At 51.9% G+C, this 22889-nt stretch overlaps 7 protein-coding genes across 7 annotated transcripts; 1 reads left to right on the top strand and 6 right to left on the bottom strand.

Annotated features, from left to right (window-relative positions):
• Positions 1–9: 9 nt before the first annotated feature.
• Positions 10–1066, bottom strand: BDW70DRAFT_138251 (uncharacterized protein). Its single transcript, XM_073737186.1, has 3 exons — positions 861–1066; positions 573–784; positions 10–508 (listed from the first exon to the last, which is right to left on the bottom strand). Exons 1-3 carry the CDS (start codon positions 1000–1002, stop codon positions 83–85), a joined length of 780 nt encoding a protein of 259 aa, XP_073594916.1. The 5' UTR covers positions 1003–1066; the 3' UTR covers positions 10–82.
• A 102-nt stretch (positions 1067–1168) lies between these two features.
• BDW70DRAFT_70681 (acyclic terpene utilization AtuA family protein) lies at positions 1169–4052 on the top strand. Its single transcript, XM_073744635.1, has 6 exons — positions 1169–1495; positions 1554–1628; positions 1681–2503; positions 2558–2761; positions 2846–2985; positions 3048–4052. The coding sequence occupies exons 1-6, from the start codon at positions 1438–1440 to the stop codon at positions 3686–3688; spliced, it is 1941 nt and encodes a 646-aa protein (XP_073594915.1). The 5' UTR covers positions 1169–1437; the 3' UTR covers positions 3689–4052.
• On the bottom strand, positions 3769–6383 carry BDW70DRAFT_160945 (transcription factor domain-containing protein; the record flags this gene model as incomplete). The annotated part of the gene is made up of 5 exons (XM_073740920.1): positions 3769–4822; positions 4888–5076; positions 5126–5754; positions 5799–5879; positions 5931–6383. The coding sequence occupies 5 exons, from the start codon at positions 6381–6383 to the stop codon at positions 3769–3771; spliced, it is 2406 nt and encodes an 801-aa protein (XP_073594914.1).
• A 1169-nt stretch (positions 6384–7552) lies between these two features.
• On the bottom strand, positions 7553–9796 carry BDW70DRAFT_160944 (SKN1/KRE6 family beta-glucan synthesis-associated protein; the record flags this gene model as incomplete). Its single annotated transcript, XM_073740919.1, has 7 exons — positions 7553–7604; positions 7665–8142; positions 8204–8726; positions 8774–8875; positions 8925–9000; positions 9061–9102; positions 9156–9796. The coding sequence occupies 7 exons, from the start codon at positions 9794–9796 to the stop codon at positions 7553–7555; spliced, it is 1914 nt and encodes a 637-aa protein (XP_073594913.1).
• A 1140-nt stretch (positions 9797–10936) lies between these two features.
• On the bottom strand, positions 10937–11549 carry BDW70DRAFT_160943 (uncharacterized protein; the record flags this gene model as incomplete). Its single annotated transcript, XM_073740918.1, has 2 exons — positions 10937–11211; positions 11309–11549. The coding sequence occupies 2 exons, from the start codon at positions 11547–11549 to the stop codon at positions 10937–10939; spliced, it is 516 nt and encodes a 171-aa protein (XP_073594912.1).
• Positions 11550–12037: 488 nt separating this feature from the next.
• On the bottom strand, positions 12038–13718 carry rpL3 (60S ribosomal protein uL3). The gene is made up of 6 exons (XM_073737185.1): positions 13670–13718; positions 13565–13596; positions 13427–13484; positions 13203–13359; positions 12473–13146; positions 12038–12422 (listed from the first exon to the last, which is right to left on the bottom strand). Coding segments are annotated over exons 1-6 (1179 nt in total). The 5' UTR covers positions 13672–13718; the 3' UTR covers positions 12038–12166.
• A 488-nt stretch (positions 13719–14206) lies between these two features.
• On the bottom strand, positions 14207–17319 carry cyc8 (putative transcriptional corepressor Cyc8). The gene is made up of 6 exons (XM_073744634.1): positions 16972–17319; positions 16704–16907; positions 16567–16649; positions 16337–16516; positions 16195–16287; positions 14207–16142 (listed from the first exon to the last, which is right to left on the bottom strand). Exons 1-6 carry the CDS (start codon positions 17138–17140, stop codon positions 14316–14318), a joined length of 2556 nt encoding a protein of 851 aa, XP_073594910.1. The 5' UTR covers positions 17141–17319; the 3' UTR covers positions 14207–14315.
• Positions 17320–22889: the final 5570 nt, after the last annotated feature.

Below are 22889 nucleotides of genomic sequence, written 5' to 3'. Positions count from 1 at the left end.
TTATAACGCCGAATGTAAATGCACCATCATCAAGTCATAACCTACATTATCACTCATAAGCCCATTACCTCAGTCAGCAGCGTCAGAGCGAAAGCCCAGCACCATAATCCTGCCTCTCCGCCCCGCTCCATCTTCGCCTCCTCTCCCTCGTCTGCTGCTGCTGCCGCCCGGACGACACCCTCCTACCCGCTCTGCTCCTCTCCGGCGTCGCCCTCCCCTTCATCTTCGGCCCCGACATAGGCGACGACGCCGCAGACGGTGAAGACGCCGCCATCGCCGATTCAGACGCCAAATCCGGCTCGGGCTTATACCACCCGGAGTCATCGGTTTCGCATACGTCAACAATGCTCCGCGAGACGACCATCGGTTCCGTGCTGAATGGCGACGACGGTGTAGATGAGGTTGGCCGCTGGATCGTGAACTGGTCGGCGCGGATGGACGCTGCTGTTGTCGGGTCTGAGGGAGAGAGGAGCGTCGAGAGGAAGCGCCGACGGGCTTGAGGAAGGGTCTAGGGAGATCGGTCAGATAAATGGGGGTGTACGGGTACGAATGTGCGAGCTAAGGGAGCTAACCTCTTGTGCAGCCAAAGCTTGGATCGTAAGAAGCTCGCGGTCCATTAAAACGCAAAGCGCGGCATGGCGTTCCTCGCGTAGCCGGCTTCGCATTCTCTTCTCCTGTGCGCTGGGAACCGCGTATGCTGATGTGGACGCGGATGCGGGCGTGAGGGGGGAAGGTCGGGGTGTGGAGCTGGAGCTTGCGCCGGGACCGGGGATATGCTGTCTTCCTATTTGGAGTTGACGTTAGTTATAGAGCTCTCCACCTGAATACATACTAGATGACTGAATATCAGGATCGAATACCGTTAAAAGTCGCCATTCCAGGGTGGGGGTTCTCATCGTCTGATTCGGAGTCGAGTATAATCGGGGTTCGGCTCTGAGCCTGGGGTTGGTCGGTCCGCCATGGGTTCGCGGAGGGGATGTTGGGGATATTGGGACTGAACATAATGTCTCGTATGGCTTGCAGCTATCTGGAAGTCAATAATTATGGGTTACTGCAAGTAACTGCCATCGGTCAATCTAACCATGATGGGATTAAGCTTGTTTAGCTGGGAAGACATGAAGGCGGAAGCAGACTCACGTTCCCCGCCTCACGTGAGAGCTATAAAACCGTCGTGTCCCTCCAAGAGAGAGCGTCTCCGTCATCACTATCTTGGCACTCGGTTCGCAAAGGATGGGAAAAGGACTGAAAGATACCCCAGTTCAAGGAATAAGCAATATATCATCCTTGAATCCGTGCACTGGACAATGGAGTGGAAAAGCCTAGGGTATTCGGCCAACCGGCTATACCTGGCCAACCCCTCAACTGTGCCTCAGCCATAAGTAAAGTGGAGTTGGCCGAGGTGCGATAAGGAAATCGAACCACTATCGATCATCCAATATGTCGAACAAGCGAGCAAAACGTCCCGTGCGAGTTGCCAACTGTTCTGGCTATCATGGTACCATTCTCGTCCGATCTCTCGCGTTCAGTTGATGGCTATACTAACCTCCACGCAGGCGATCCGGCATATGAGATGTACCGTCAGACAACGCTGGGCGATGTCGACTTTATAACCGGTGATTACCTGGCCGGTATGTAGATCATGGACGATTTCTCAATCAGCTCGAGTCTAACAAAAGTAAGAGGTCAATCTTGCAAACAATGCGGAGGCATGGCGTGCCGGAAAGCATCCCGGCTACGAGGAGACAGCCTGGGAGGGCATCCAGCAGACCATCGGCGTCATCGCAGAAAAGGGTATCAAAGTCGTGATCAATGGCGGCGCGCTTGACCCCAAAGCCCTAGCCCTGAAGGTCCAGGGTCTAGTCCGCGAGAGGAACCTCAACCTCCGCGTCGCATACCTATCGGGCGACGACGTATACGACCGCGTCGGTCCAAACATGCCCACAACAAAAGAAGAACTCCAGCACCTTGATTCAGACAACTCCTCCGCCGCCCCAGCCGCCCTAACATACGCCTTCCTCCGAGGCACGGCAGACGGCAAACCTATTCCTATGGTCTCGGCGCATGCATACCTCGGAGCGCGCGGCATCGTTCACGGTCTGCGGAACGGGGCGGACATCATCCTCTGTGGTCGAGTTGCTGATGCCAGCCCCGTCATAGCCGCTTCTTGGTTCTGGCATGACTGGGCGGAGACAGATTATGATGAGCTAGCTGGTGCGCTGATAGCGGGCCATCTGATTGAGTGCTCCGCATATGTAACGGGCGGTAATTTCTCCGGCTTTGACAGGTATAATCTTGACGACCTTATTGAACCTGGGTTCCCAATCGCCGAGATCGACGCCGACGGGACGTGTATCATCACCAAGCACCCGGGTACGAAAGGAATGGTCACCGTCGATACAGTGCTGTGCCAGTTCCTATACGAGCTGCAGGGGACAGTATACCTGAACAGCGACGTGAATGCTTACATCGGAAATGTGGCAGTTGAAGAAGTAGAAAAGGACCGGTACGATCTGCTTCTCTCTTTCCAAGACCTGACCAACCTAACAGTGGTGCACAGCATCCGCGTTTCAGGAATCAAAGGCACCGCACCACCCCCAACCACCAAACTCGCTGTTTTCTACCAAGGCGGCTACCAAGCTGAGATTCTTCTCAACGCCACAGGCTACGCTACGTCGAAGAAATGGGACCTGCTCGAGAAACAGATTCGGTACTTTCTTCCAGACTCGGTGCAAAAAGAGCTTGAGACGCTAGAGTTCCAACGGTACGTATTCCTTCTCTATCTAACTGCACCGTTCCGTCTACAAGGGCAAAATAAAGAGCTAATATGTTATATCTTGCATTGTAGAATCGGCACTCCCTCGTCTAATCCAACATCTCAAGCGTCTAGCACAACATACCTTCGCATCTTTATCGCCTCGCGCTCACCTCACGCTGTGGGTGCAGTAGGGTTAGCGCTAAGGAATATCTCGTTGAAGCATTTTTCAGGTACGCTTTTCTCCCTGTCATATCTCCCATGCCGTATTAAACCATAACTAACCCCTCTCCAGGATTTCACAGTACCCTTGATATGCGCACCGCGATACCCCGCCCCTTCCTAGCATATTACCCGGCACTCATTGCACAAGCAGACCTAGACGAGAGAATCAACCTCCTCAATGACGACAATACGATAACATCCATTGAGACCGGCCACCCACCAGCTTATGCGCCTCTCCAGCCGCGCGAGAATTATGATCCACCTTCTATTTCTCCAGAGGGTCCAGATTACAAGACCCTATTCGACGGACTAACCAAGCGTGTCAAACTAGGCGATGTCGTGTTAGCGCGCTCAGGTGATAAGGGTGGAAACTTGAATGTCGGCTTCTTCGTCCCTTCTTCTCTTCCATCCTCTTTCACTATAGAAACCGATACACAAAGGAGACTGAGAGAGAAGCAACAAGGCTTGGGCCTCTGGCTCCGACACTACCTAACGACCTCCCGAATGCGCGACCTACTTGGCACCGACTGGCGCGATGAGTACTTCATTGAGCGAGTAGAGTTCCCGGCCATCGGGGCGGTGCATTTTGTTATTTATGGAATTCTGGGGCGTGGTGTTTCGAGTTCTTCGCGTTTAGACGGGCTCGGAAAGGGGGTTGCCGATTGGCTTAGGGATGTGGTGGTTGAAGTTCCTGTTCCTTTACTTGAGTGACTATGGGGTGGGAGATTGCTAGGCTGTTTATGTGATATTGTGGTGGTATATATGTATGTACATGGTTTGAGTAACATTAGCTATTCACCTAACAAGGGCAGACAATCGAGCATGTTCTGTACTGCGGTTGAGGCTGGATCTGCTGGTGCGGGCACCGCTGCTAATTCCCGACAAGTACCCTGAGTCTCCATCCAACCTTGTTTCGGTGCGCCAGGGGTTCCAGACTCTCTAGGTGGAACAGAGGCGTGAGACTGGGGACTCTTTCCATTCTCTTTTTTGCTCCCACTCACACTGCCGCCGCCAATTTCACTGACAATACTACTACTATTGCTTGGACTACCAGCATTCGGAGTGACGGTAGTCTGCAGAGACTCTCCTTCCAACTCTTTCTCCCCAAAATAAACCCAGAAATAGTCTTCTGTCCACTTAGGGCTCGTCGGATCTACAACCACGCCGTCAACAGAATAAATCGTGCTTGAGTATTTCGGTGAATTGACAACAGTGGCGGCCGTCGCTGTAGCCGTAACAGCAGGCTGAGTAGACGATGTGGAGCATATTGAACCTTGCGAGTATGTCCTTGCGCGCGCATGCGCTTGTTGTCGTTGCAATTGAACCTGAGTCTGGATAGCTGGAGCTGGAGCTAGAGCAGGCGACGGGGCTTGATATATAGCATTCTCTTCGGGGATACTCCTCAACGACATAAATTCATCCACGTACTGGAGCAGGCGGATATATTCTGAGAGTTTGAGCTGGAAGAGGTCCGGGTAGTAGAATAGAGTGTTTTCTGGTATAAGCGGCCGTTGGTCATGCAAGATTAGTTCGTTGCTGCCACTGTTGCCGCTAGTACCATTATCACCAGATACCACAGTGGTTCCGATACTGATATCGCTGGTATCGGAGGAAGGCTGATGTTGCAAAAGTGTCTGGGTCTGGGTCTGGGCCTGCGGCCGACACAACTCCAAAGCCTTCCACGAAACCGCCAGAATAAGTCGTGTGTAGTACTGGCTGCGGAAGAAGCGGAAGACCTCTGTAAAGAAGACGAGCATAAGTTCGTGGAGCTCTTTGTCTTCGGGGGTTGGGGAGAGCTGCGTTTGGATGCTGAGTAGGATCTGTGGGAAAAGGGTATACGCCACACTGCACCCTCAAAGTAATCAGTATATACACCAATGAACAGTGGCTTAAGAAGTGGTAATGCATACGCGCTTATAGGCAATTTATCGGCGACCCCATTCAAAATTAGCTGTTTTACGTTGTGGGCTGTTGAGCAAATGGCCGAAGTAAGGTCGGCTCGGCAGGATCCGATGCGGGATAGGTCGGTTTCGTCTGTTAGGGAGGCATTATGGCCGATTAGGAGGCAGATGCGGTTGCAGAGGGCAATGCGGGCGGATCTGTATGATTTAGTTGTAGTCCTGAGCTAAAAGACCTGGGCAGGCGTACTGGAAGTATATAGCGCATAGATTCGTATGAAGTGTTAGCGATGGGTGGATATAGTACTCCTTCCCATCTGGATTCGCCACCCAATTGAGCTCCCAATCTAGCAACGCAAACTTTGTCTCTTCAAGTCTGTTCAGTTGTGCCCGCCGATCCGCCAGGCTGAACGGCATGTTCTGCGTTGTCGGGTAGACAAGCATGATCACATCTGTGACTGCCGCCACAAGATGGCATAGACTCGCAAGGACGCCGCAGAGGGCGATTTTTATTTCAGGAGTATAGACTTCCGAGTTCAGGCACTCCTCTTCTAGGTCTCGAAAAGACAACCCCTCCTGCAGCTGCAAATCGAATCCATCCGGGGTGATCTGGATCGGACGACGCATGCCGAGCGAGATGATCCGGTCTCGGATCATGCAGCACCACCAGAGGCGCTTGAGGTCCGATACTTTCCTCTTTGGTCCTAATTGTGGCAGCTTGTGGTATAGATGTGCTTGCTCTTTCTTCGCGTATCGGATTGCGATGCGTAACCAGCGGGAATTGGTGGAGCGCTCGGCATCGGTAGTGTACCAGGTCAGGAGGAGGCAGGCTTGGGCGATCACCAGACGGTCTTTCTCGATACCGCTCTCATAGAGACGCTGTCGGGTCAGCTTGAAGCTATCTGGTAGGGTTAGTGACGTACCTTGGCTCGTCGGTAGAGATCGTCCCGCGCAGAGATTAGGGAATCGTATCCGCATTCTTTGGCGGCTTCGATGGGGATGAACTGCATAATCAGATACGCCCATCCTCAAGCATCCTAGGGTCTAGGGCTTACCGGACTAGCAGCGAAGAGCATTGTCTGAAAGAGCAATGTCGAGATCTTGCCCGCACTCGCATCCAATCCCCGATACTTTGTCCAGAACATGGCCTCATCAACTACCGGTAGGAATGGATGCACATATAGAAAGTAGTGCTTCACGAACACATCCAAAACCTCCTGGATAGGAACTTTGAGCGCCATCTGTGACTTGAAAAAGGTCAAATTAACCCGATCTGGGCCTGGCGTGGGGTAGGCATTGCTGCGCTCCTTCGCAACAGCCTTGAACAGCTGCTTCTCCTTATCCCGCTTCCCTGAGTGCAGTATACACGGTCGAGCGTCTAGACGACAGTTTGTACAGGGAAAGCCGGTGATGGAGCCGTCGCAGCGGACTTTGCGGGAGTGGCAGCGGGCGCAAGCATGAGCGGCGCGTCTAGAGCGGGCGTTCTCTTTCCTGGGCAGAGACGACATGTCAATGATGTTGAGGGAAAGAGGGAGGGAAAGGGGAAAGAGGGAGAGAAGGAAGTAAAGTCAAATAGTGGATTGCGGGGAAAGAAAGAAGCTAAAGAGAAGGAATCTGGGGACTCCGCGAAGGATCAGCCACGATCCGCCATCCACATAAGCCGGATTTAAGGAGGTAACGCTCTTCGTTGGGGAAGCTGGAATCTGAAAAGCCAAAAGCTTACCTAGCCTCGTCCTCAGTTCGTCCATCATTGCATTTGTCGCCCGAGAAATGGGGATCTGCCGGTTGGACTCAGAATTGGCTGTAGATCGGCAGTTGTTGGGAGTGGGAGTCTGAGGGAGAGTGGGACGTTGGCCCAATACGTCGACGCTGAGGGAGACGCACTGACTCTCTCCAGTCTGCGACAATCAGTGCTGGGGACGCCCCCCCACCGTACCCTCCAGTCTGGACGCACCTCGAATTGTGCCGCCGGGACTTCGAGGCTCCGGTTATCCGGCCGTTGTAGATAAATTTCGTTCAGTCAGATGGGAGAGGAAGCGAGGGACCCAAGTTTCTCCCACTGTAAAGTGTAGTCAAGTAGCAGCCGAGTCAGACACAGTTCATGTAACCGAAGGACATCTTTGTGGAGTGGATTTCCTCGCCTAAAATAATCATCATAAGCTACTCCATCGCCTTTTTTTTGGGATAGCACAACTCGGCACTAATTGTGTCTCAGAAAGGGCGATGCCTTTGTCGGTTGATAGTGGTGCGGGTGTTGAAGAGGAAAAGGCCCAAAGGGTCGGCCCCGAGAGATAGGTAAGATAGTTGCTGCTTAGGGGACCCAAATATTAATGGATTATGGGATAGAGCAAGACCAGTGAAAGGTATATTCCAATAACCACATTACTAAATTAACACCTAAATTAACACCAAGGCCAACATCAACATTTAGTAACAAAACGAGTTTTAGCCCCCTGGACCGCCAGCTCGTACTGCCCAAAAAAAAGAGAGAGAGAGAGAGAGAGAGAGAGAGAGAGAGAGAGAGAGAGAATCTACAAATCAAGTTATGTGAGCAACTGCCTCAACGCCAGAGTATATGCCGCTAAACGACCTGTAAATGTAAATGACGGTTACGCTGCGGTAGATGGAAACGAAGTAAAGGGTTGAGTGAGGTAGATATCAACGTCACAGATCAAGATCAGCATTTATGCATAAGCGTGTTTCTCGGCCATTCATATCCAGCATCAGCCCTAGAGTGAACCATGTTAGTCGCCTGCAAGGAGCATAAATAGCATTGAGGGAGAACATACCATTGGGTCTTGTTAGCATCCATGTACGCCTTCGGATGCTTTTCGATATACTCCGTCGTCTCCCAACCCTCCGGATCACAAGTCACACTGATAGCATCTGGATCCTGGTAGATGCGAATATAATCAAACCGCATGTACGCCGGCGTATATTTCTGAATGTCATCGTCAATGGGCGCAAAGTTCCACGCCATGCCTAGATTCATGATGATAGACAACGGCTCAAGTGGGATAACGCGCTGCCCTACGTTGCCGTTTGGACCGATAGCTCGCCCGTCAAGCGTCCATGTCTTGTCGGCGCCGACAAACCAGCTCACGTTCCCTTGAATCCCTGGGGTGTATTCGAACGCGTAGATTTGGTATGCTTTGCCGTTGTACCAATCGTTGTTGAGGTTCGTGACACCGGACATGGCTTGTTGGTAGGGGCCGCCGCGATAGGTGTTTATTTGGGTTATGTAGGGGTTGTAGACGGCGGTGAAGTCTGGTATAACAGTCAGTCGAGGGTTGTCGACACGGGTATAGTGTCGATCAGTTGGGCTCACCATAATCAGGCATATACCAAATATCAAATGGTGCCATCTGCAAACTCTGCGACACCGATCCCACCATTCTGTCGACATCGCCATTCAGCGGCGAAACACTGGCCTCAATTACATCAATCTCCGGCGCAGAACGAGATCGTCCAGGGCTGGGATGGTCCGAACCCGGACATGTACACGCCGGCAAACGCATACCCGGGAGCCAACTTATGCCATCCGTAGAACTCTGATTCGGCATGATCCCGGCGTCGCATTCGTCATAGTAGCTGTACGGCCACATGCCCTCCGTGGTAGCAGCGTACCCAGGACGTCCCAGATTCCCCATTGCCCAGAAGCCAGGCCAGAAGCCGGAAACCTCGCCGTTGCCAGGGAGCGAGATGCTAGCTTCTAGGCGGCCGCCAGAGAAGCAGAGCTTGTTCCAACTTTGGAGCATGCCAGAGCGGTATTCCAAGTCGTGATTGGGGAAAGTGTCGAAGCGGATTTCGAGGACGCCATCACGGGTTGTTACCGAGTCGGGGTCGTACCACTTCATCATGTTAGTTGTATGCTTGGGAGGAATGTGGACTGACTAACCTCTAAGTCCTGCGTCACGCCGTACCAGATATCTACGGCTTGGTAATAAGGGTCGTCTCCGTCGAAGAATGTACGCCCGGGGGTGTTGAACTCGTCGGAGAACTAGACATTGTTAGCAAGAAATCGAGCAGCAGCTCCGAATCCAACTTACCACAAGCTTCCACTCCTTGCCGTCTGCCGACATCTTCGAATAAGCCGACTCCGGCGTATCAGGGTCTATCAAGCCCCTGCGTATATTAGACAGCAAGGGCCGGTCCCCAACATCAAGGCATAGTGTATCCCCCGACCTACAACCCGATTGTGTCTTTTCAAATCCTTTCATAGCCGTACTGTCACAAGTCAGTCCACATTCCCCAGCCATAGTTGGAACGGAGGGACCTACACAACAGGATAACCAATAAACAACACCAAGAACCCAATTGTAAGCAGCACCAACCCGCCTACGTTAATCATGCCCCGCTTATTCCAAACATCGCACTCCCCCTCCCTATCGTTGGGGTCAGGGTTATGCAAGTAATCATCTTTCTCCACATCCTCCGGGAACAACAGCAACCCATCTGTCGGCATAATATTGTACTTCTCCGTCACCGTCTGGGTATTGACATCATCGCCCTCACTTTCCGCGTGCGAACGCGACCGTGTGCTGTATACGAATCCTCTCCTTGTAGAATAGCTGCCCACCGAGCTCCAGCTCGCGCGTCGGTATGTGCGATCGGACAGGTTAGGCGACGTAATATCATCTCCTGAGCGCTGTCTATACGTCTGTGGCTGCGGTGGTATTAAGAACTCCGTTGACCCCTGAGCGTTGAGTGATGAATATACCGTTGGCAGCGTTCCGGTTGACTGAGAGGAGTCGGCTCGTGGTGTTAACGGACGTCCACTGACACCAAGTCCGACTACCCCATGTTCTGGGACTAGAGAGCGAGAAGTGACGTCCTCATCAGAGAAGACTTCATGCTGTTCTGAATTGAGGCGGATATTGGGTGTCTCCCGGTATGGGAGTTCTGGGGAGCATTCGGACATGATGGATATCTGTGGTTTGTTCGAGCCGCAATCAAAGCCGCCTCTTCTTCTATCCAGCAATACTTCCCATATGTCAATTCTGCAGTAGGCTGTGTCAGGTAGCGATAATGGCGGTCGTTTTCGTCCACAGTTGATCGTGGTAGGCGATACCTTGTCGGCGTCACTGTCAACAAGCAACTTCTGGACCGGATCAACTAGGTCAAGCCCCCTAAAAGATCAGAGCAGTAAAAGGCTCAGACTATTAATTGAAACCAGCGCGCCTGTTCTCGAAACTGCAAAGAAAAAAATTACGCCTCCGCTCAATCCGATCTCTGAAAGCGCACAGTGCTAGTCCGAGCGAGGAACGAGAATACCATTCTAGAGAAACAAGAATAAACAGAGAATAGGGACAAGAATGGAGCAACGACGGGCGACAGAGGGCGAGAATGAAAGAGCGAGGAGGCGCTTGTCCTGGCGGTGGATTGATGGAATCAGTCAAGGAAGGGATAAAGAGAGCCTGACGGGATAGAAGCCCCTCAAAAAAGTGGCAGGACTCGAGGCTTGTAGGCGCTCTTTCCTGGCTATGTGGCAATTGACGCGCATGCGAAAAGTACATTTCCTGGTAGAATTCAGGTGGTCCAGGCATTGCTAGGAGCAGAACACGTACTCCTCCTGTATGCTCAGCGCTCCAGATCAAGGCAAGCCCAGGTGAGGAATGCTTGGGATACACTGAACCCTTGGTCCTTGTTGTAAGCTTGCGAAACTAGTCATTTCCCTGCAGGAGTAAAGGTGAAGCCTCCAACTTAACTGCAGGAACTGGTGGCGCTGCATGTGCGGATAGAACAGAAGCTCCTGGTTCATGCACGATTAGCCAACCTCGCGATATTGGCTGGCGCAGTGTACCAAGTGTCAAACCTATCTATCACTTAGACTATTCGGTATATTTCTGAGAAATGTCATTCAAATGAGAGCATGAAGAATGAACTAGAATGAACTCGGAATCTCGTTGCTACAACAAACTCTTGAAGAATGTCAGTAATGTCCATCATATCCGTCCGGTATTCGAGACCACGTCAAACCGCCATCCCGTCTACAAGCACCCCAATTAAAACAAGATGATGTCGTATATCATAAGAGAATGAAGCCACCTACATTCCAAATCTAGCTCTCAATCGCCTTCGCCCTCAACCCCACAAGCAAGCCCCCCTCCCCGTCTAAGGCCGTAATATAATACTCAACACGTGACGTTCCAACCTCAACCCGATAAACCTTCAACTCGACCGCAGACTCGTCCCCTTTCGAATTCTCGACAGCAGCAGCACGAACTGCCCTAAGCGCGGAAGCATATTGATTCTTCGGATCAAATGAAGACGGCGATAATGTCTCAATGGTGTCCGACAGGTCTGTATTGATCGAGATGAGTTTCGAAAAGGATGCTGGATAGAGTAAAACAGACAGGGTTAGCATCGACATCGCCATAAGTAGCAACACATTCATGATATCTGAAGAAGGTATAGTGTTTGGAAAACGTACAGGCATCAGGCCAAACTCCCCTCTGCGCTCCCTCCCACTTCAGTGCAACAGGCTCAAACGGCTCGTCCGTGTCGGAGATGTAGTATGCGTCGACGGATGTAAGCGGGGCCGGAACTTTGACGTTGACGTCTACGGTTTCTGTACGGGCCTGCTGAGTTGTAATTGCTTGTTGTGCGCGGCCACTATCGAGGTCTGCGTTTGCCTTGTCTAAAAAGGACATATACGCGTCGTCGGAGGACATGGTGCGGGTGGTTGATAACAATGATGTGGGTTGATGGACGTATGTAGATGTCCTAGAAATAGAGGCGTAGATGGATTTGGGTCGGAGCAGTGTTCGTGTTTGGATAGCAGCGAGAATTTGCTGACGGTTTAGAGATGTAGACGAAAGCTGGCGAAGGGTTGTGGTTGGCTTAAAATGTGACGGTGCAAGTGGTGAAGCGAAAGAGGGACGGAGGTGATCAATGACGCAATGGGTGTTGCGGGTGCCCTGCCACTTGCGCATCTCGCCGAACAATGGAGAACTCTGAGTGTAGGCGACCCGATGTACGACGGTTTACAACTAGCTAGTAATCAGAGTAAAATGGGCCGGCCGCCTTGTAGATTGTCAAAAGTGCGTGGAGTTGCGAGGTGGAAATGCAAGGATTTTCCACCGACTCCGCCCTAACTGTGCTGAAAGCCGGCCCTAGTCTACCTCAATATCTACAAAGTCTACAGTTGCAGTCTATACTGTTGCCGCTTCAACAAGTCCCGATATACCAAGAAAAGTAACTCTACAGGCAGAGAAGGTTGAAGTATTCGCTTTTTTATTGAACCGCATGATAATTTGTACTACACCAAGCCATAATCTCCGTAAACACCTTAAGCAGAAGTAACGAGGTCCTTCTTGAGGGTACCCATGAAAGCGCGCTTCTCCTCGGGGGTCTGGAAAGCACCGTGACCGAACTTGGAGGAGGTGTCGATCCACTTGAGGTCGACCTTCTCGGTGGCCCTTCGGCTGGTCTGGGGGTACAGGGTCTTGCGCAGTGTCATGACACGCTTCTTAACACCAGGGACGGAACCCTTGAGCAGGATGAAGTCGTTCTTAACCTCACCGTAGCGGACGAAGCCACCAAGACTGCAGCTGTTAGTGGTTTTGCGCGAGTCAAAAAGGGTAGAGGGACATACGGAGTGATCTGCTTCTTGGAGACATCGAAGTCGGTGGAGGCGTTGGCCTCGTCGGAGCCCTTGCCGATGCGGAAGACCTTGTGGTTGCAAGAAGTACGGTGGTGGTAACCCATCTGACCGGCACGGGCAACGGTCCACTGGACGTGGCTAGGGTGCCAGGCACCGATACAAGCAACCTTGCGGAGACCCTTGTGAGTCTTGCGAGGAAGCTTCTTGGTACCCCAACGGCTGGTAACACCCTGGAAACCGTGACCCTTGGTGACGGCAATGACATCAATCATCTCGTCCTTCTCGAAGATGGTGTCGATCTCGATGGGCTTCTCGAAGAGGTTGCGGGCGAAGTCAACCTTCTCGGCAACGGAGCCACCGTTGACCTGGATCTCCATAAGGTGGGCCTTCTTCTGCTTGAGAGGAGTCTTGCGGATCTGGGTGTGAGCGAGCACACGGACGACAGTGCAGTACTTCTTGATGCGCTCAAGGTCGCGGGTGATGGAGGCGCCGTTCTCCTCAGAGTGCTTCTTGGCATACTTGGTGAAAGCCTTCTTCTTGCTCTTGTACCAGTTCTTGTAGAAGCGACGCTTGACCTCGTCGCTCAGGTGCTCAGCCCAGACGGTGGCGAGAGAGCGAAGACCACGGGGAGTCTCGATGTAACCGACAACACCGACAGCAATGAGCTAATAATTGTTAGCATATACCAAGTTGACTACATAGATAATTCTTCGGCACGTACAGGAGGAGTCTCAATGACGGTGGCAGCCTCAACAATCTCCTTCTTGTGCATCTTGGCACCAGGACGGTCAAGGTCACGGACAACAGTGGTCATACCGGCCTTGTAACCCATGGAGGCCGTCAGGTGGACGGGCTTCTTGGGGTCATCCTTGGGGAAGCTGTCGCAAAAAGTTTCAGTATTCGTCCCTCCTATTGCCGATAACAAATTGTTCATTCCAAACTAACCTCTTGACCCTTCCACGGTGTCTGGCAGCGCGCTTGCGGGGCAGGTAGGCAAGGGAGCCTGAACAACTCTCAGTCAGTACAAATCCCACACACACGAAGCCCGTATCTTCAAAATCGAGGCGAAAAGGTTTGACGAACCGTGCCGAGGCGCTTCGTACTTCCGGTGACTCCTATTCAGACAAAATGTGATTAGCTGTTGTCCATTGGAGCGATTTTTGTTTATTTCGACATGGAAATACTCACATCTTGACCCTGTTGTCGTTAGTTGTCGAGGTGGTGAGTGAGAGTGTCTATCTCCAGGTTTGGCCGCAAGTCCGATTTTGCAACGCTTAACGAGTGTGGGCGCCGTCTAAGCGAGAAGTCTTGGCACTTAGCCCTGTTGAGGTTAGCGCACACCTATTGCAGCCTCAGGCATCAAGTACGTGCCCACCTGTGTTAACGTTCAGTTTTCCCGCCTCCATTCATAACTACAGTTCTTCGTCCATATTTCGAGTTCGTCTTTTCTTTTCTAAGACTTACTCTCCAGCTGCGGTTGTCTATGCATTGCGATGACTGCTTTTTACTGACCTATGGTGGAGACACTCAATAGTTGAAAATGATGATTTTGCTTGTATTGGACACTTAAACACAATCATAGTCCCAATCGTACAATACAACCTTGGGCTGACCTAAGCTAAACTACCTTAAGGGCTAAAAAACAGCAAGTGTAGATGCCACCGGAGACAAAAAGCTAAAACATAAGGGGGATCAAACACAGTTAAAGAAAGAAATGGTGGTGTAAGCGAAGGTAGATTGTTTTCTCGTAACAAGGGCATCATTCAGATCTTCAATTGTGACATGGGTGTGATGTTGCGACGTCCTCCGACATGGTGTAGTTAAGAGTGAAGTCTTACGCAGCGGTTTCCGACTTGCCAACGCCGTTGCTGTTTCCATTGGCGCTGCCTGCTGCGCTGCCATGGGGACTACCCTTCGCAGCAGCCTTCTTATCGTCTTCGCCATCGTCATCGTAATCCTCGTCTACCTCCATTTTACGTGCAGCGGGCTCGTGAGTTGGAGCTTGTTCAGCCCGGGCATGTTCCTCCTTGACAGGAACTTGGACCTGGACTTGAGTAGTAGGAACAGTGGCAGGCCCGTTAGATGGTGTGGGAGCGCTCTCAGCCATCGGTGGAAGGCTGCCACCGGAAGCATGTTGCGGCATGTGCTGAATCGAGGGGAGAGTTGGGGGGTGGTGAGCGGCCTCGGAAGGATGGTAGCCTTCATTGGCCCGGCGTTGATCCTCACGGCGAACGTCGGGACGCTGCATCTCGCCTGGAGAAGGCAAGCGGCTAGGAGATGGAACGCGGCGGCCGATCTGCTCATCCAGCCTGGAACGGTTTTCTTCACTTGCAAGCTTCTTGACTGGTCCGTCAGCCTCCCATTCCCGTCCACGCTTCATGGCCGAACCAGGGCGGTCTTCACGGTCACGCGCAGCAGCCTCAGCAGCAGAGACAGCAGATGCTGGTGGAGGCGCACCACCCGCAATGCCTGAGCTGTTTGAGCCTTGAACCGCCACGCTGGGACCGTGATGGTAGTTCTGATGAGGGTATGTAGACCCAGGGGAAGAGGGGCGTTCATCTCGAATTGGTCTGATTTCAGTAGGTGGTGTGAACGGACGGTGGTAAGGTGGCATGGGGCCAGCAGAGCCAGGCGCTCCATTAGGAGCCGGGCCCGCGGGGGCAGCACCAGGAGGCAAGACACCACGGGTAGCAGAAGCAAAGCCAGCGCCGCTAGGGGCACGATCATTAGCCGGTGGAGGAGCATTAGTGAGCTGTGGCAGAGCATGACCAGGAGGATAAACGCCAGGGCCGGCAAGACCAGGCTTCGGCGACCGCACACCGAGCGGACGGGCGCCATCAGGCAATCCTCGTCCTGGTTCTTGACGAGGGCTGGGTTGCTGGATTGCACCAGGGCGAGGTCCCTCGCGGGGATCATAGCCGTTTGCGCCAGGCGCCTGAGCCTGGGTCCGAAGGTCGTTGATGTTACGATTCCAGGCGTCAATCTGCTGGGGAGGAGCAGGAGCCTGGGCAGGTGGTCCTCCTGTGGGAGCGGGAGCCCCCCACTGAGGTGCAGGTGGGGCACCAACGCCAGGAGCCTGGTAAGCCTGGGGATGGACGTCCTGAGGCTGCGGGGCGGGACCATTGCTCTGGCCGGAACCTGACAGCTGGCTCTGGAGAAGCTGCAGGCGGGCCTTAATATGAACATTGGTAGGATCCAGGTCAGCCGCACGACCGTACGCATCGAGCGCATCAGCGATCTGGTTGTTGCAAGACTCATAAAGAGTTCCCAGATCGTACCACACCTCCGAGATGTACGGATTCAGGCGAATAGCACGCGAGTACGCATCCAACGCATCACGGTATTGATTGATCTGGTAGTACAGCACACCAATCGAGCACCAGAAGGTTGGGTTGCGGCCGTCGCGATAGACCGCCTGCTGATACGCTTCGTACGCCTTGGGGTATTTGGCTTGCGACATGTAACAGCGGCCCAAAAGGTACCAACTCTGGGCATCGGAGTTATCTGCGCTGACCGACTTCTCAAGGTATTCGATAGCTTTTTGTTGGCTCTCGAAGCTACCGCTTTGCTGGTGATACAACCATCCGAGCTGCTGCAACACTTTTGCGTGGTTGGGATCACGGTCGAGGACGCGCCTATAAGCTTGTTGCGCAGCTTCGAACTATAATGGTGTCAGCAAATAGAACAACCTTATTTGAAGATATTGCACTTACATCTTTCTGCTGCTCATGCACGTGACCAATCTGGAACCAAATGTCTTCCTCAGTTAAGGGGCGCGGAGGATCATTGACGATGTATTTGAAGCACTAGACTCGTCAGTAATAGCTCGGGACGCAGCAAGAGTCGTGCACTTACGTCCAAACTCTGGTTAAATTTCTGCTGCTGCTTGTAAATTATACCCAACCGGAAGTAAATCTCGTTAGCCTTTTCGAAGTCGGGGGCCATCCGCATGACTTGAGAGAAAGCTTCTTCGGCGTGGTCGAGAGAGCCATATCGGTCATAAAGGATACCGATTCCATACCACAATTTAGGTTCCTATACGTCTGTTAGGCCTGGTCGACGGTCAAAACATTGACGAAACTAACCTTAGGATCCCGCAAGTGGTAAAGCGCTTGTTGATAGGATGTGTATGCTTCTTGCAAATTGTCCATCATGAGGTAGCAGTGACCTGGAAGGGCAAGTTAGTCGATTCCCGCAAGCATCGCTGCTTCTCCAAACATACCTAGACTTCCCCATGTTTCTCCGCTACCAGGATCCAGCTTAAGAATATTTTGAAGGTATTCGATGGCCTTGGGAAACTGCTCTCTTGTTCGAAGGATGCAGGAGATCGCATTCATAGCAGGAACAGACCATTGGTTATGCCGTAAAGCTTGTTCATACGCGTTCATAGCGCCATCCAGATCGCCCATCAGCTCAGTCAAGTTGCCTATAAAAGCATAGTCAGTATGCGAAAGTATGCGCTGGGTGCGTTATAACATAGCATCACGTACCAATCTGCAGCCAGACCTGTTCATTCAGTGCCGCGATTTTCTGGGCAGTACTGAGCGGAGGCTTCTGCGCCGGCGACTGCATAGGCAGATGGCCGTTTACTGGGTGGGCCGCCAGGTGGCCATGATGGGGAGTGACGCCGCCAGTAGGCGACGGTTGAGTGTGAGCCATAGCGCAAATGGTGGATTGAAATGAAATTGCAAAACAGCCGGTTTCGGATGATAGCGATTAACTTTGCGACACAATGATGCAACCAATCCCCGTGTCACCTCTATGTGTCGCACAGCCCCGGTATAGATGGTCGCGCAAGCCGGTGACCCAATGACCTTGTGGTTAAGTCGCAACGTTTGTTCCGGAACAAATATTCCCCCAACGTCGGCCTGGCAGCACGTAAGGAGGCAGGCCGGTTGAAGTGGTAGATGGCGTGTCCGATCACCTAGTTCTTGGCAAACAGGTGGTGGGTAAGAGTAAGAAGGATATATAGACACAAGACAATAAAAAAGAAGAAGAGAATGAAGAAGAACGAAGCCTAAAGATGATGGGCCAAAGGATGAATGCGGAAAGGGCAGAGATACAGCGGTTGGGAGAGCGGGCGAATAGAGGCCAAAATGGCAATGAAGGGGTGCTGGAGAACGGTAGGAAGACAAAAGAATCGAAGTAGGAAGGCAATGTGAGCGAAGAGGGGATATATGACAATACTGGCAAGGCACAAGGCAAGGGTGTCCAAAAGGAGCAGAGAGGAGCGCCAAAAGGAGGAGAGAAGAGAAGAAGGAGAAGAAGAGAAGAAGAGCGGGAGAGGATGGGAGGAAAGGTCGAGGGGCTGGCGACGACGTCCAAACTCCAGAAGCACACCAAAGACACAAGACCCCAACCACTACGGTCGATGTCTGATCTCTCAGGCACCAAATCGAGAGCAGAAAAAGCAGCTTAATGTGGACAATAGTGGACACTGGTCGGCAATCCAGGAACAGTCTAGCTGGTGGGGCCGTCATATCCGCGGTTAGTGAAGCCTGACTGGCGCAATTCTCCGGTGCGGCGGTCTGAGCAGTTGTCTTCAGATATACGAAGCGTCTTACGGGACATACCACTATACCACTATCCAGGCAATTATGGTCAAAGTTCAATAATGTACAAGGCGCCCTGTAAGATTCTCGATAAGCGAGTATGGAGATATGCACCAGCTGGATCCTAAGATTCGTACGGCGTACGCCGCCTCGCGTGGACTCCCCATTCCTCTCCATCCTTTTCTGGAAGGACAACTTTTCAGTCTGAAGATGGTGCTAGTCTAAGGTGTGGTATGTTGGCATCAGCCTTGCTAAATACATAAATCCATAGATCCGTCTGTTAAGGATGGAGTATGCGGCCCACTATACGAGGCTTCAAAATTAGGGGCCGAAAATTACCAGAAAAAGGTCAAAATAAAAAAGCATTCCGGGGTCGTTGTTCAGATCAGTAGTGCAGGCGCTAGTACACCAAAGATAGCAGAGTGCTAGCGAGTGATTCGTGATACTTTGAGCACAGTCGCAATGCCAGCCGTCCAGGAATCGGATCCTTCGGGATATATGACTAATAAGGGCAAGATAAAAAAGACAAAAGGGCCCTGTTGAGTTAGAAAGAAGAAGGTCGATCGCATGGAGTCAAAACAGGGCAAAAAAGGCTGACGACTCGAAGCGCCAACGACGGCCACCACCCAGGGATGCCCAACACGAACCCCCAGTTGCGGGCTGTGACTCGCCGACAGGCTGCTGTATGTGGATAAGACCCGCCCGGCCCACCTTTCCCCGTGCCATTTTTATTTAGGCAATTTATTAAAATTATAATTAAATGTTCTAGCGCAAATAATAATAATCCCAGATGGGCATGGTGGGCCCTTGGGCTGCGCACATCCCTGACTGGTGTAACTCCGGAGCATGCCCAGAGACCGGGGCCATAAGCTCAGCCTGCTAAGGTCGGTAAGCTCCCGGCAACCTCCTCCATAAGTGGCCTGCCTAAGGACAGGGAAACCGGCATGAGGCGTTTCTCACGGTCTCACCTCTTATCCGCCCATACATACATGCCGTAACGCAGCCCCGCCTGAAAAAGCTAGTCGCTGCAGGTGGCATCAAGGTTCCCACACGACCTCGCAAACCGAGGAATCGAAAGTTGAGCCCGAGCATATTCGACGCGCTTGCTGAGTCGTGACTCCACCACTCCAGTCTCCAGTCCCCACGCCTGGATGGGGCCGGCCCTTCTGCAGTCACACTCACACCTGGCCGACCTGGCCGACTCACAGGCGCTCTTGACGGAATAGGCTAAAGCGCCCACAAAGAGCAATTTGTCGGATTGATCACCCTGCCCCTAATAATAATCATCAACATCCCAACCAGTCGAAGCAGTCTAGCAGTAAGCACTGACAGACGGGATCATCAGGCTGATTCCCCCCTTCAGCGGATGCTGCAGGGAAGCGCCGAGCAGGGTCAACGATGTCAATCCGACGTCCGTCAAACAATAATACTGCATATTTCCGGCCATGTTCAGCCGACAATCTTATGCGTTGTCTCGCAGATGCACTATCACCATGATAATGTTATCAATTTTTGTTTTTCCTGTCGTCGCTGTAGATCGGGACCAGGTGGATTATTATGTGGGTAGACTCTAGATCAGGAGAACGGCTGAGAGTGGCATGCGACGTTCAATTTCTGGATCTGGGAGATTTGTTCCGTCATGGCGGCATCATGAATCAGAATCATTATTACTCTCGTCTCTGGGTATTCAGGCCGATGGTCGGTGCGCCAGTGGCTTAGATAACCCTACGCTAGGCTCGATGCAGCGCCCCCTGGCCTGCGCGGCCTAGCTTAGACTCTTGGCTGCTGCCTCAGGCCTGCAGCCCGCCCGCCACAGCTTGAATGCGACGGACTTTTTGGCCGGTGGGCCCGTTCCCGAGTGCTGTGCTCCAGGCTGATCTTGATACATCGCCTCAAGTGGAGTCGCGCGATCGCTCACTTGGTTTCTGTCCGGCACCCTTGCTGCTGGACGGCACCACCCTTGGGTGCGCATTGAAGGGATACAGCATGTAGAATTAATGGTAGAGTATCGACAATCCATAGACAGGTGGCAATTATTGATCATGAAGGGCATTTTTTTATTTTTATTATTTTAAGAATAATAACGCCAAGACCCCATAGTGGTGCAGGGCTGATGTGGATGTGGCGCCCGATTATGGGAGCAAACTCGTCCACCCCATCCCGCCCTTATCCTCGGGCCCGAGGAACGGCCGTTGGTTTGATTTGAGAGTTGAGACTCAAGCTGGCGTTTGCCGCATCACCTTAGAAGAGACCCTTGAATGCGCCAGGGCTGATATAATATTTTTGACGGCTGTCGCTAGGATTTATCTATTCTAGGTGACTGGCGCAATAAGCTGGACACTCGTTCATCGTTCTACAGATTAGTCATCGTACGCTACCTACCGACTACCTTCATTTGATCCACATATATATTTTATCCAGGTAAATAACACTATGAATAAGCCGTCTTCCTAAATCCTTCGTTTTCCTTCTACCAAGTCGTTACGCAGGAATCCAGTGGGGGATCCAGTTCAAGATCAGAGATCTGGGCCACAAAACTCCGCCACTCTTTCTGAGAGGCGCACGGAAAGTGAAGCCAGTCAAGCCACATCACACGCTGTCGCTCCGATACAGATACCTAGAGTAGGTACTCTTAATATTTACCGGCACTCCGTATGCAGCATTCCCAAGGTATGGCTAGCACTAAAACTAATAGCCGACCCCGCATTGTCATATCCGAGCCCCGGCAACGAATTCCAACCGGCCAGTAAGCAGCGCTTGTCCTTAGCCATAAATTTGAACTAAACTGTCCATAAAAAATACTCATACGAATAATCGAAAGCGGAAAATCAGCCCTTGTGGTGTTTATTACTAAAATTTAGGGATTCCGCCACGAGGTCTTCCAAAAAGAAAAGGCCGCTCATTATGCCATGCCGTCTTCACGCCCCACGGAACTCTTAGTGCCGCAGTCAGGTGAATTCAGATACGAAGTATAGGCCAGAAGTCAAATAAAATGACAATGACAATGACATATTCATCCACGTTTCAAAGCTAAACTGCTTACTTAACGGGTACCGGAACCTCCCAAACTTTCGCAACCTTGCTCCAGCCTCCCGAGCCGGTCCAGGGTCCAGCACGCGCTGGTAGTTCTACCTCTGGAGCCCGGTCCGTAGACGTACGTACGTATGTACGACGGTCATAATGATGAGATCATTCCAACGGTAGCGGAGCCATGGATGAACGCCGACATGCGATGGACGTCAGTTCCATAGCCGAAGAATGCGCTCAGTCGACATTGACCTCGGCCAATGTTTCCGGCATTTCCCATCTGCACTGCGATCCGATCCGAGAACGGCCGCCATGGACATGAACCTTACCCCTCCATTTCTTGTATCATGTGACCCACTCCTTACATAACTGGTTGCTACTCCGGCTCACAACGACGACAATAACAATAACAACAGCGTAGTTTACTGATGTGAGATCTGGCGGATTACGGTGTAGCAGCACAGAAGCAAAACCCCGAGGGTCGAAGGTCGAAGGTCGAAGGATGCAGGTTAAACGCAGTCTGAATCACAACTCTTAGGATGCATTACAAGGGCTAGATTTATACGGCAGTCAAGATTAAAATCAAATCTGCCTGCCTCCCTACCTGGTCCTAAAACACCTAGCAGATGCAGTACTCGGGGTTCTGCTGCTGCTAGAACCCGTATGCAGAACCCGGAGGCCGTGCTTATGGGGAAATCTCCCTGGGCATTTCAAGGGATCGATAGATCTGAGGCCAGCTGCAAGCGCATCATGTACGTCGAATCTTCTACTTTTCTATGCGCGCTTCCACCATCTTATCCCCCGGCATCTCACTCGCCGCCGGTATTTGAAATAGGGCTTGCAGTGATGATCTTCTGCTGGGATTATCTCAAAAGGTTATATACAGCCAAGACTCCAGTATGGTTCTTAGCCCGTGATTGTAACCGAGGACGACTAGTGCGAATGTAAACGTACCAAAGCAGAGAAAGGAGAGATATTAGACAGGACACCAGAATGCGAAATTCATTATAATAAGCTTGATACACCGATCTGCCCTCCCCGGCAAGCACAGCACCGCAACCACTTTCTCAGGTCATACAGCATCATGCAGGCTGGTCGAGTCTTAATCCCCGGCGGGCTAAAGGTAAGCATCCAAGGCTCTAGACTACTCTAGCTTCCCTCCCCTGCCAGCTGCTGCAGAACTAATATTTGCGGGGGCCCAAGTACTTGCTGTATACTTCATGTCCAGCGCCGCACTGTGTCTACTCAAGGCTCAACCCGGCGTCTTTTGTACCCCGCTGGTGGTTGTTGGTGTGTTGCACTGCATACGGTGGATGCGTTGTGTTGTGTGATGAGTGTCGTGTCATTGAAGTTCCGCCTTGCTTACGTAGACCACTAGTATCGTAGTTCACTGCTGCTTCTTCCTCACCGGCAGTCTTGTGGCTGGATTCTGGACGATTGGAGCCGCAATCTAAGTTGGGTGTTATGTTAGTTTTGATGATAATGGTGTAGGTCCTCTGGGGATCCGTAGCTTTGTTCCGTGCGGGCCCGGTCATGTTGAGAATATTAGGCAGGCATGTGGATGAGGAGAGGTGGAGGTGAAGATTAACTGCGCGGATAGGTGTATGCTCCTAGGACCGTAGTAGACTGTACATATATCTGCGGGCGCTAGGTCTCAACGAGGATAGCGAAGCAACGAAATAAACATTATCGCGGATCAGATTGTTGTCTCCTCCTCTGGGATATTGCCCGCGACCTATTACCGTATTTTAGATCCAGGCCAGGTCAGACCCGATCCGGCAGAATGCACGTTTTTTCAAGTGAATTAAGATACCTACCTTCAGCTAGTG

Source organism: Aspergillus foveolatus (assembly GCF_047715535.1).
Source record: "Aspergillus foveolatus strain CBS 279.81 unplaced genomic scaffold BDW70scaffold_32, whole genome shotgun sequence".
NCBI classification, from domain to species: Eukaryota; Fungi; Ascomycota; class Eurotiomycetes; order Eurotiales; family Aspergillaceae; genus Aspergillus; species Aspergillus foveolatus.
This window is presented reverse-complemented; position numbering and strand designations above follow the sequence as displayed.

What these genes read in the sequence shown, in the direction of transcription:
- BDW70DRAFT_138251 (XM_073737186.1), bottom strand. Translation starts at nt 1,002, where the DNA reads ATGTTCAGTCCCAATATCCCCAACATCCCCTCCGCGAACCCATGGCGG. An exon ending in TGGAATGGCGACTTTTAACG is followed by an intron (nt 785 to 860) that starts GTATTCGATCCT and finishes AACTCCAAATAG; the next exon opens with GAAGACAGCATATCCCCGGT. An exon ending in AAGCTTTGGCTGCACAAGAG is followed by an intron (nt 509 to 572) that starts GTTAGCTCCCTT and finishes CGATCTCCCTAG; the next exon opens with ACCCTTCCTCAAGCCCGTCG.
- BDW70DRAFT_70681 (XM_073744635.1), top strand. Translation starts at nt 1,438, where the DNA reads ATGTCGAACAAGCGAGCAAAACGTCCCGTGCGAGTTGCCAACTGTTCT. An exon ending in GAAGAAGTAGAAAAGGACCG is followed by an intron (nt 2,504 to 2,557) that starts GTACGATCTGCT and finishes AGTGGTGCACAG; the next exon opens with CATCCGCGTTTCAGGAATCA. An exon ending in CTCGTTGAAGCATTTTTCAG is followed by an intron (nt 2,986 to 3,047) that starts GTACGCTTTTCT and finishes ACCCCTCTCCAG; the next exon opens with GATTTCACAGTACCCTTGAT.
- rpL3 (XM_073737185.1), bottom strand. An exon ending in GTACGAAGCGCCTCGGCACG is followed by an intron (nt 13,485 to 13,564) that starts GTTCGTCAAACC and finishes AGAGTTGTTCAG; the next exon opens with GCTCCCTTGCCTACCTGCCC. An exon ending in CACCGTGGAAGGGTCAAGAG is followed by an intron (nt 13,360 to 13,426) that starts GTTAGTTTGGAA and finishes TTTTTGCGACAG; the next exon opens with CTTCCCCAAGGATGACCCCA.
- cyc8 (XM_073744634.1), bottom strand. Translation starts at nt 17,140, where the DNA reads ATGGCTCACACTCAACCGTCGCCTACTGGCGGCGTCACTCCCCATCAT. An exon ending in ACCACTTGCGGGATCCTAAG is followed by an intron (nt 16,517 to 16,566) that starts GTTAGTTTCGTC and finishes ACAGACGTATAG; the next exon opens with GAACCTAAATTGTGGTATGG. An exon ending in AATTTAACCAGAGTTTGGAC is followed by an intron (nt 16,288 to 16,336) that starts GTAAGTGCACGA and finishes TGACGAGTCTAG; the next exon opens with TGCTTCAAATACATCGTCAA.